This window comes from Prunus dulcis, chromosome 1 (genome assembly GCF_902201215.1).
Source record: "Prunus dulcis chromosome 1, ALMONDv2, whole genome shotgun sequence".
In the NCBI taxonomy this organism is placed as follows: domain Eukaryota; kingdom Viridiplantae; phylum Streptophyta; class Magnoliopsida; order Rosales; family Rosaceae; genus Prunus; species Prunus dulcis.
This window is the reverse complement of record NC_047650.1, coordinates 1,607,780-1,619,690: the sequence shown is the minus strand read 5'-3', so window position 1 is coordinate 1,619,690 and position 11,911 is coordinate 1,607,780. Positions and strand designations below refer to the sequence as shown.

General features: G+C 38.1%; 2 protein-coding genes across 2 annotated transcripts; one reads left to right on the top strand and one right to left on the bottom strand.

Moving 5' to 3' along the window:
• On the top strand, nt 1–3,261 carry LOC117615550 (putative calcium-transporting ATPase 13, plasma membrane-type). The gene has a single exon (XM_034344651.1). The coding sequence runs from the start codon at nt 1–3 to the stop codon at nt 3,058–3,060; it is 3,060 nt and encodes a 1,019-aa protein (XP_034200542.1). The 3' UTR covers nt 3,061–3,261.
• Nucleotides 3,262–7,334, bottom strand: LOC117615551 (ATP sulfurylase 1, chloroplastic-like). Its single transcript, XM_034344652.1, has 5 exons — nt 6,535–7,334; nt 4,608–5,013; nt 4,107–4,367; nt 3,940–4,026; nt 3,262–3,794 (listed from the first exon to the last, which is right to left on the bottom strand). The coding sequence occupies exons 1-5, from the start codon at nt 7,038–7,040 to the stop codon at nt 3,657–3,659; spliced, it is 1,398 nt and encodes a 465-aa protein (XP_034200543.1). The 5' UTR covers nt 7,041–7,334; the 3' UTR covers nt 3,262–3,656.
• Nucleotides 7,335–11,911: the final 4,577 nt, after the last annotated feature.

Genomic DNA, 11,911 nt, shown 5'->3' with positions numbered 1-11,911 from the left:
ATGTCTAGCATTTGCAATGCAAAATTGAATTCCATTGACGTTCTACTTGAAGGGGAAAACACACTTAGCACAGCCAGAAAGAGGTGGCAAAAGGCTTTTGCTGCAATCTTTTTTTGCAGGGCCATGCTCTCTCTGGTCAAGAAGTCAGAGGCTGAGAAAAAAAGTACCAAGATTTCATACTCTCCTGTTCACACCATTTCCCATTTTCAGCTGAAAAATGGGTTCAAAATTGATAGCAAATGCCTCACTGAACTCATGAAGGAGAAAAATCTACACCTACTTCGGGAGCTTGAAGGCATCGATGGCATTGCATCTGCTCTTCAAACCGACATTGAGCGTGGCGTCCACGATGACGGTGACAACATTGCCCTCCGACATAAAGCATTCGGTTCAAACACTTATAAGAAGCCACCTTCGAAAAGCCTTTTCCATTTTATGTGGCAAGCTTCTAAGGATCTTACCATTGTCATCCTTTTAGGCTGCGCTGCACTCTCACTTGGCTTTGGCATTAAGCAGCAAGGACTAAAAGAAGGATGGTATGATGGTGGAAGCATCTTTGTTGCTGTTTTTCTTATTGTTGCTATATCTGCCTTTAGTGACTACAGGCAGAGCAAACAATTCGACAAGCTGTCGAAAGCTAGTGAGGATATCCCGATTGATGTTTTGAGAGGCGGGCGAAGGCAAAAGATTTTGAACTTCGACATAGTAGTTGGAGATGTTGTTTTCTTGAAGATTGGTGATCAAGTTCCTGCTGATGGATTGTTCTTATATGGACATTCGTTGCGCGTAGACGAATCAAGCATGACAGGGGAAAGCGACCATGTGGAAGTCAATTGCAGCCACAATCCATTCTTGTTTTCTGGAACCAAGGTGGTTGATGGTTATGGCCAAATGCTTGTCACTTCAGTTGGCATGAACTCAACATGGGGCCAAATGATGAGCTTGATTAACCATGACACCAGTGATCAACAGACGCCTTTACAAGAACGGCTCAGCAAACTAACCCCATTGATGGCTAAGATTGGTTTGGCAGTTGCATTCATGGTCTTTGTGGTCTTATTAGCTCGTTACTTCACTGGAAACACAAAGAAGGAGAACGAAATTGGTAAGTTCGATGGCAGCAAGACAAAGATTGATGATGTGGTGAATGCTGTGGTGGACATAATTGCAATTGCAGTTATTGTTGTTGTGATTGCAATTCCAGAAGGCTTCCCATTGGCTGTCACTCTAACTCTTGCATATTCGATGAAGAAGATGATGGCAGAGCAGGCGTTGGTGAGGAGGCTCTCTGCTTGTGAGACTATGGGCTGTGCCACCACCATTTGTACAGACAAAACCGGCACGCTGACACTCAACCAGATGAAAGTTACGAAGTTTTGGCTTGGCCAAAAATCTGTGGAAGATGGTGCTGCTTATTCATCAATTCCTGATTGTCTTCTTGATTTAATCCTAGAAGGAGTGGCTTTTAACACGACGGGCAGTGTTTACAGGCCTACTTCAGCATCCGAATTTGAGTTTACAGGCAGTCCTACTGAAAAAGCCATTCTTTCATGGGCTGGTCTGGAGCTGAACATGGACATGGAGGGATTGACAAAGAAATGTATCATTCAACATGTTGAAGCCTTCAATTCACAGAAGAAAAGAAGCGGGGTTTTGATGAAACGGAAGGCAGACAATACCACCCATTTGCATTGGAAAGGAGCTGCAGAGATGATATTAGAAATGTGCTCGAGTTACTACGATGCTTCCGGTATTACAAAAGATCTGACTGATGATGAAAGGATGAAGTTTGAGAAAACTATTCAAGGCATGGCAGCAAGCAGTCTCCGATGCATTGCTTTAGCACACAAACAAGTTCAAGATTACAAGCACTGTGATGAAAAATTACACGAAAAGCTCGAAGACAGCGGCTTGATCTTATTAGGACTGGTTGGTCTAAAGGACCCATGTAGGCCAGGAGTGAGGGAAGCAGTAGAAGCTTGCCAGTTCGCCGGGGTGCAGGTGAAATTGATCACTGGTGACAATGTTTTCACTGCTAAAGCTATAGCTACTGAGTGTGGGATACTCAGGGCAGACCAGGACATGGTCAGGGAAGCAGTGGTAGAAGGTGTGGAATTTCGGAACTACACACCAGAGCAGAGAATGCAGAAGGTTGATGAGATTTGTGTGATGGCAAGGTCTTCACCATTTGATAAACTTCTGATGGTGCAATGCTTGAAACAGAAAGGCCATGTAGTTGCTGTTACTGGCGATGGCACCAATGATGCCCCAGCACTGAAAGAAGCCGATATAGGACTCTCAATGGGGATTCAGGGCACTGAAGTGGCAAAGGAAAGTTCAGACATTGTCATTCTGGATGACAACTTTGCTACTTTGGTCACTGTTTTGAGGTGGGGAAGGGGTGTTTATGCCAACATCCAGAAATTTGTTCAATTCCAGCTCACAATAAATGTTGCTACTCTTGTGATCAACTTTGTGGCAGCTGCCTCAGCTGGTGAAGTACCTTTGACAGCAGTCCAGTTGCTGTGGGTGAATCTGATCATGGACACAATGGCTGCTCTGGCTCTTGCTACAGATAAGCCCACCAAAGAGCTCATGGAAAGGCCACCTGTTGGGCGGACAGAGCCCGTGATCACCTGCATCATGTGGAGGAACATTTTATCTCAAGCTTTGTTCCAGATAGCTGTCCTCTTGATCTTGCAGTTCAGGGGCAGATCAATCTTTGGTGTTAATGAGAGGGTAAACAACACCTTGATCTTCAATACTTTTGTCTTCTGCCAAGTCTTCAATGAATTCAACTCAAGGAACATTGAGAAGAATAATGTCTTCAAAGGGAGTCAAAGGAACAAGCTGTTTTGGGTCATCATTGCAATAACCATTGCAGTTCAGTTGGTTATGGTGGAACTTCTGGAGAGGTTTGCAGATACAGAGAGGCTAAGTTGGGGCCAATGGGGGGCATGCATTGGAATTGCAGCCATATCTTGGCCAATCAGTTGGGTTTTCAAGTGCATACCAGTTCCTGCTAAGCCAATATTCAGCTATCTAAAGAGGGATAAGTGAATCAAATCATAGTGGTCTTTACCCAATTAACTAGTCTTATGTTTATCATTCAATATATGAATTTTATAATGTAATCTTATGGAGCAAATGGGAGGCTGGTTCTCAAATGACAATGTGGTTAAAAAAATCCATGTGATGTCCACAAAAACAATTACAGAATGTGGCCCATGCTTTTTCTTTTGGGGAAGTAAAATGCACTAGTTTTACAAGCAATGCTTTAAGCTGATGGATTCAGCATCTTAAGTTATAACCAGTGCAAATCATGGATAAATTTTTGAGAACTAAAGAAATTGCAAAATATCTACCTTCTATTATCTATAGAAGACAATCACGCTATGATACAAAGCGCCTGCATGCACAAATGCAGTGAAGCATGATGCAATTAGTGGCGCTAATTACAGTCGAGGCAAGGTCGTTTCTCTGCACCAGTGTCTCACATGGTTTTATTAGAATTCTGGGCAGAGAATCTTATGAAATCTTTGATCACACAGAGGACACTAATTAGCTATCAAGTAATCTTGATCACACAGAGGAGACTAATTAGCTATCAAGGTTTCTCTCAAACAGGGCAAGTACATATGAAACATCAGCTCCATCTAAACTGGAACTGCTTCTGGGACTTTACCGCTGTCCGCAGGAACCAAACTGTCATAGTAGTCGACGAGCACCTTCCAGCCATTAGGGCACATGAATCCTTCAGGAGGGTTCTCTTTGTTCCTTGCAAGTGTTCGCATCTGTAATTTGCAGCTTCTTTTAGACAAAATATATTTATGCACTTAACAAAATGACTCGCAATGTGTGTTTCTTTAAATACTACTTTGCATAGCTGACTCTAAGAGTAAAGAAACATGTCGGGAACAACATTAAAAGAACACATACCTTGGTGCCCGATATGAAGAGGAAGTCCTGTTGCCTTGAGGGATCAAAAAATGCCATTTTACCTTGAGATTTATCATATGCAGCAACCTGCAAGGGAATAAATTAATGATGAAGGAAGATATCAAAGAAAATGCATGAATAGCATCGCAGCCAAATAATATATATACCTTGAAGGGAAGGATGTTCAGACGCTCTAGTCCAGGTGCCATGCTCAATACTTTCTTCCCATGGTCGGCATCATACAGATCCCTCTTCTCAATTGGATGACCCATCCCTGCAGGGTCCCGACCAACGATGTAAAAGTTAGCCCCTGCATTAATCCTAGCCTTTGCATGCCACTGCACCTCAGTTGGGCCAGCATAGTGCATGGGAGAGGGAAATATGGAAACCACAGTCGTCTCAGGATCAAGAACACCATCCTCAAGAACCTGAAGAAACATTAAATGATATAAAAAGAATCAGTATTTGGATAAGGACAGGAAGTTCTATATGATAACAATTGGTGGAGGCAAAATATCAAACGTCGAGAAACTGCATTAGTGAACAACACCTTTCAAGGGCTATTGACAGGAAGATATTTTGTGGGAAGAAATTAATGCACAAACTACATGAAAAAAGATAATGTGTTTCCTGCATCACTGTGCCCTATTTAGTTACCAAATACATACCTTCTCATGTTGTTTCATTCGCCAACTAAGTGGGACATCATCTGCCTTTGTATATCCTCCCAATGGATGAAGCAAGAGAATAGGGTTCTTGTATCCCATCTCCAGAAGCCGACGACGAGTGTCAGTCATCAGCAAAGCATGGCCGTTGTGAACAGGATTTCGCAGCTGAAATGCAAATACAGCATCAGCATTGCGCCTTGTGAATTCTTCACGGAGTTCAGCAGGAGACAATCGGAAGCGATCAAGGCCATCATGGTACTTGATAGGTTCTATAACCTCTAGGTCACCTCCAATCAGCCAGTTTCCAGCATTGGTTATGGCTTGATCAACATAAGGCAAACCAGGGGCAGTGGTTCCCCATATCCTGGCAATTCGTTCTTCTTTATGGTGCTTATAGATCTCAATACTGATATGAGGCAACAAATAAAACAAGAAGGGATTAGTAACCATGGCAATTGGAAAGTCATAGGATAAGATATACAAAGAAACATGCCAACGAGGTCTAGCCCAGTGGAAAGGGCCTTGACTTAAAGTCCAGTGGTCTCAGGTTCAAACCTCCCCTCCCCTTTGTAGTTTAGACTATCACTTGTATTCAAAAAGAATAGAATGCATGAACTAATGCAAAAAAATTTGTAGACAAGGGTCAAAATCCTAGTAGTAACAATTCCAACCCGAAGCAAATAAAATTTAAGTGGTTAGGTAAATAGCAGCAGACAGATAAACCAGCAAATGCGTGAAGACATCAAAATCATGAGGTCAGTTTCTTCATTGCAGTCATCCATGACCAAACATCATGGACATTAAATTGAAAATTGCCCTTAAGAAAATGACAAGACGTTAAGTGGCATCAAGAGATACGTTTGCTTATATTAGAAGATGACCATAAAGGACTTAAATATCTTGTTGATAAAACATCGTTATCCAAATACAAGGCAGAGGAATATTCCAAATATGCAGGTATAACGTTTTAACAAATCTGTTAAGGGAAAAGAAAAGTATGAGTATCTATCCAGAAAAACAATTAGATATAACATGAAAAGAAAAGTCAATATTATCAAAAAGACTGAGTAAACACCACAATGAAAACATGTCAGTATCTTCCCAAAATAATAAGGCATCAGCCGTTACGACAAACTTATATAGGAAGAAAAGTAGAGATAACAAACTGAATTCAAATGTCTTGGTAGTAATAATGCTAAAGTACAACTTAGGGATGTATATCAACATGCATATAAGTACAGAAACAATTACATTATAACATTACTAGCAAACATCAAGAAATCATATAGATGACGTCGAGATCGAATATTACGATGTGTTTAAACTAGTTCCAATACATTTATACTAATAAACAACCAGTATGGTATAATTATCTGAGACTTGTTTTCTTATAAAACAAGAAAGTTTCCTTTATAAAACTAAAAATTAAAATATTTTGTATCAATTGGGAAGGGGGTTTCCAAACAAAGCTTCCAATTATTTCACAACTGTTCTTTGAAAATAGTCAAGGGGCTAAACTGATAAATAGTTGGTCATTTCCTATTTTCACTCTCCTCTCTAACTATCAGGAGGAAAATTTTCTCTTTTCAATTTTCTATTTCATAAAAATGTTAAAGATGCATTTTTTTTTCTTTTCTTTTTTTTCAGAGACGAGCACACGCTTGAAGCATGCCAAGAGTCTACAACTAATAAATCCACATCATAATCATATAACTCGAAGAATGTCCCAACCTTTTTTCATATGCGACACAATCAGTATTATTGTGGGACCATTTACAGTAATTTTGGGGAAAAAAGTTTTGGTTGATTGGCGTTAATTAAATTTACATGGACTATTTATAAACTTAAGAAACAATTTACTGAGACCACAAAATAAATATAAAAATTCGTAAGCTTTAGAGAGAAAATAAGAAGCAGGGCATCTTACTCTTTCAAAATTGCGATCAGATTATTGTCCGAGTCGACGAGCGCGACCCTGGTCGACTCGCCGATCAGGCGTTTCTGCGCATCGTCGATGGCCAAAACGATCGGCACCGACATGTTCACTACCGACCCGTCTTCGAGTCGGAGTGAATTGAAATGAAGCGTTTGGAGGAACTCGGATTCTCTCATGAACCCACGGAGAGGGCTGGACCAGCCTTCGCTGATCACATGAACCCACTGAAGGTCGATCCTTGAAAGTTTGACTCTGGGCAAGGACGTGGCCTCCCTCTTCTTCTCGCCCTTCTTCGACTCCTCGACGAAGAGCTCGACCAGCTTCCCGCCATCGGGCTCAATCAACGCGTTTGAAATTCGGAGCCTTTGGCGGGTCCTGGGCTTGGAACCGAGAGGGAATGATAGCCTAGGGGCCGGGGAGAAATGGGTATTGAACGTTTTGGGGAAAGAGGGAGAAGGGGATGGGGTTTTGACGAAGTAGGTGGCCATGGACGCCATTGAAGAGGTGAACCAAGGCCTGGTTTTTTTGTTTGTTTGGCTCTGGCTGTGCTTCAAACCTCAAAGTACGAGATTTAATTTAGGGGTTTAATAAGTTTATAATAATGGAGTGTTTGTGTGTGTGATTAAAGTTTGGTGTATTTTTTTTGTGAATTAAAAATATGAATGAATGAAAGTGTAATTTGACAGGTAGGGACAAAGGGAAATCTTATCAAATTCAGAAATGGTGCAATTTGAGTTGGAAAGCATGACATATTTCATGCTTGGGTCTTAATTTATAGGGAGTTGATTAGGCACTAATCTAATCATGGGGTTCAGCGGAGGATGAACCTAGACACTTTTTTGGGAATTTGCATCTTTTTGTTCGTTTCCTTTTTTCTTTTTTCTTTTTTGTTGTTGTTATTGCGATTGCCTAGCAGTTTCGGACGCATATGGTAACCGGTGAGAACCATAAATTATTTTTTTTCTTTTCTTTTCTACCTATTTCTTGTGAGCATTTTCAATTTGTATCCTCTATTTGGCTTGACTATCCTTTTATTTTTAATTCAAATTATCCATGCAAGTGCAACATATTTGATAAAAATTAGATTAGCAAAAGGAGTTGGTTGAAATAAAAATATGGAAGAAAAAAAAAAGTTGAATTAAAAATATGACTATACTTGACAATTTCTTATATTAAGAGTTAATTACTCAATCACTCCCCAACTGGGAACAAATTGTAATGCTAAACATCCGTACCCAACCTTTGCATTGTGGCATGACTTTGGCTATTGCCAATAATTTATATATATTAATAACATTACGTGACATTCTTTCATTCATCGTACTAATTCATTCAAATTATAATATATAGTGACATCAGATTCATACTTTTAAGATATAATATTAATAAAATTATAAATATATATATAATAAAAACAAAACCCTAATCTTTCTCAAGGTATAATATAACCTGCAAACCTTTAACCCATTTACAATTAAATACATCAAATTGATTGTTGTCCTACGAACAGTTATTGTTTTCAATTTCATTTTTTAAGATGTTATGATATAAATTAACGTTTTTGGATTCAAATAGACAGAAGTGCCAATCTCAATGCCGCCTATAAATTTATTTATTTTCCATGAGATGTTGTCGATTGTCTGACATATGGGCTTTAGTAATGCCATGATACTTGTACCTTCCATGAACTTGCTTATTTTGAATTCAAAGAAAGCGATCCCTCCTTGTTTGCCCGTTTCAAGCTTTGAACATGGCCCGTTTCAAGGCCACATTCATTTGCAGCTCATGGCGAAGTGTTAAAGACACATTTTTCTTCCTCGTCCTTTCGTTTTCTTTCTCAATCTTGGATTCAATTATTTTCTATTTCCTATGACGGGGCCATCCCATCTGTTAAGCAATACAAGTATTTTTCAACAATGACGAATTTAAACCTAAGAGGTTTTACCCTTAACAAAAGTATTTTCTCATACGGATCATATTACTAGTGAAGGCGAAAAACAAATAGAGTTTGACTTGTATCGGATAGAGATGTGGTTTTCAATATGACCTAAACAGTAATGTTTTACTCCTTATTAAGAGAAAAAGAAAGAGACATCACATCAATTATCACGGAACAAATGGCATGCAACAATCGTTATTTATCTACAAAATGATTTTAAAAGCTAACTAAGGTGTTTCACCCTCCAATTGACCAGCAAAGGTATTCAATATCGTCAACTCCACCTTTGTTTTTTTGTCTGATTGGCGGACCATCTGAGTTAATGGATTACGTGATATTTGCCAAAACCATTACTTAATCAAAAGTTCAGTTCAATAATACTTTAACACGTAAAAGAACTCTCAATAGACACTCGTCGGATCAATACCAAGTTATATCCCACATATGTTTTCAATATAGATATGGATGAATTTGTTAATATTTCAAAGGGACGTATTCTTAGTCCACTAATAGCAATATTGATATTATTTTTAATTTAACTACTTGTTTAGTGGATGTGAAATTTTATACAAAACGCCCTGATGTTATTATGAGGTTTTTTTTTTTTTTTTTCTATGAAAATATTATCAGGAGTTGAGGCATTCATTATATGGGACTTATTATTTTGTTAAGTTTCCAACGTGGGACTTTTTATATTCTTCAACAAAAGTTATTTTATCATATGTATTGTAGTGTGAAACTTGAAATTTTTGTCTTAGGAACAACAAGTCCCTTTTTATAATCCAAGACTTCTTACTATATCCAAAAAAACTTTGGGTTAGATTTTCATGTTAGGTTTCAGGGTTCTTTTGTTTAATACAAGCTATCATCTAAATTACTCTAAATTAATTTAGTTTATTGGGAAATGTACTTGAACATAGGTGTAAAGGGACATGCCCAATGCCTAAGCCAATTGCCCTAACCCACATATGCTAGGTTTCAGTTATTAAGACAAGGGTGAAGACAAAGGATTCTTAACAGGATTTTGCTTTTAAGTTTAAGTGGGTTTAGTTTTAAGGGCATTTGAGCCTTTTTAGGTGAGTTTTTGGCTATTTTTGTAATTTTTTATAAAATATGACATTTATGAATGTATGGGCAAATTTTGACTATTTTTGATTAAAAAAACTCTAGATTTTCATGGTTTTTTTTATTTAATACAAGCATAGACTAACTACTCTAAATTTATTTAGTTTATGAGGAAATAGATTCGAACTTGGGTGCAAAGGGACATGCTCACTGCTCTAGACGCTTGGCCTAACCCACATCGGCTAGATTTTCAGTTATTAAGATAATCAATTATGCCTACAATTTTTCTTTTCAAATTTGACCTAAGATTTGCGACATATCTAATAAGATGGCTCATATATATAAGAAAAAGTTGAAGTATGTGAAGCAAAAAGGCCTCTTCTGGGTTTGTGGTTGATGCCGTTTGGGCCTTTCCCAGTTACTCTCTTTCTTTCTCTCTTCCGAGAGCCATCCAACTCGTAAACCCCACTCCTTTCAACAATGTCAACCATAAATAAAACCTTCCCAAAAATGCATAAACAGGATTCATTTTTGTGGACCACTTTCTGTCATAGCCGCGAGAGAGAGAGAGAGAGAGAGAGAGAGAGAGAGAGAGAGAGAGATGAGATTGGATTAAGAAAAAAAGTAGCAGCCCAAGTTCTGAAGACAGTGAGCCCATTAATAAATAAAACCCAATAAATCAATCAATCTGTTTAGCATCAACAGCAGCCCAGTTATCCATCTAAACTGGACCTTCACTTTCCTGTCAAAAAAGAGGAGATAAACATGTGAAAGAATCATTGGAGTTTGGTTGTACCATAAAGTTACTTAGTAAAACCAACATGCTTAAGTTCAGTTTGTAGCATTTGAATGGATACTCGTACAATTTAGGAATCTTTAGTATTCGAGCAATTTGTCAAGGACAAGACTTCAACAAATAGGACGAAATTATGATAAGCATTCGTTTACTTTTGTTGGTCAGCCAGCGAATTATGTACGTTTTGCTTTATTATCACGACTGAAAGTGAGGAGTATGAGGTTGCTCCTCCTGATAGCATACATGATGTCTTAATGTGCTCCATGCTTGAGTTTACTTTTGGTTGGCAATTTAGACGTAATCATGTTTCAACTTAAACCGGATAAATATGTGACTTTAGATACTTTCCTTATTATAAAAGGTATATATCTTTAATCAGCCATAAAAAAAGCTGCATAATTAGAGTTATTAATTGCTTAAATTCATGGTTTGGATTGAACGCAAAGGGACAAAAAATTGAGTAAATTTAACACAACAAAAAGCAAACTATGAAAGGATTATGCTTGGCACTGGCAGGCACATATATATCACATTATAAATACCAGTCAAACAAAGCCAAAAGGATAACGTTTGGTCGTACTCTCTCTCTCTCTCTCTCTCTCTCTCTCTCTCTCTCACTATATATATGTGCTCTGTTGGTCCCAACAACCAAAACCTTTTGTCATCTCCAAGGAAAAAAAAAAAAAAAAAAAGGAGAAAAGCAAAAGAGGCTTTTGGAGTTTCATGCACTTTTGACGAAAATGATGTTACAATCTTTTCTTTTCTTTTGGTTCCTCCATGATTGAGGTTTAAGCAAGCCAAAGGCATATTCACAAAACCCTACTTCCATTCCAACTTGAAAAGAATATTCATAATTTCGCTTTCAATTTGATTATGCACCTTATTCAATCACAAAATTAGGGTCGGCTTGGCATGCTCAGAAGCCCATTGCACTATACGAATGGGCCCCAACTCAGATATTCATGGGCCCCCTGGACTTTCAACGCTTTGTGGGGTTCAATAAGACACCTAAAAGACAAGGTTCAAATTTTTTTATTTTAATTCACTTGTCGGGTTTTTTTTTTTTTGTTTTTTTATTATATATATATATATATTTATGTGACGAAATTGCCCTTAGTGCTTTTTTTAATTTTGACAGTGAACTGATAAAAGTGTAGGTGTATAGTATAGGGCTGGGAGGGTGATGATTAAAGGATATGTGAAAGTACTTTGTGTATGTGTGTTTTTTTTTTGAGTTCTGACAGTTCTGCTTTTGGGTGGATGATGAAAGTTTATGTGCCTTTTAATGCCGACATGTGTGTTATTGTTCAAAGCAGGGAAAAGGTGAAGTGTACAGACGAGAGTGCCATTGCCGTTGCCATTGAGATGAAAAATGACAAAAATTCTCCAGGCTTAATGTTTAGCATCCAGCCCACATGGCAGGTTATTCAAGAAAGAAAGAAAAAAAATTATTTCTAACTCTTTATTTGCACAATGTCTCACAATGTTATTATATATTTATTTATAAGAATTTGTAATTTATTTCACACTTTCGTATTATTTAAGAGCAGTGTTCGGGACAATCAGTC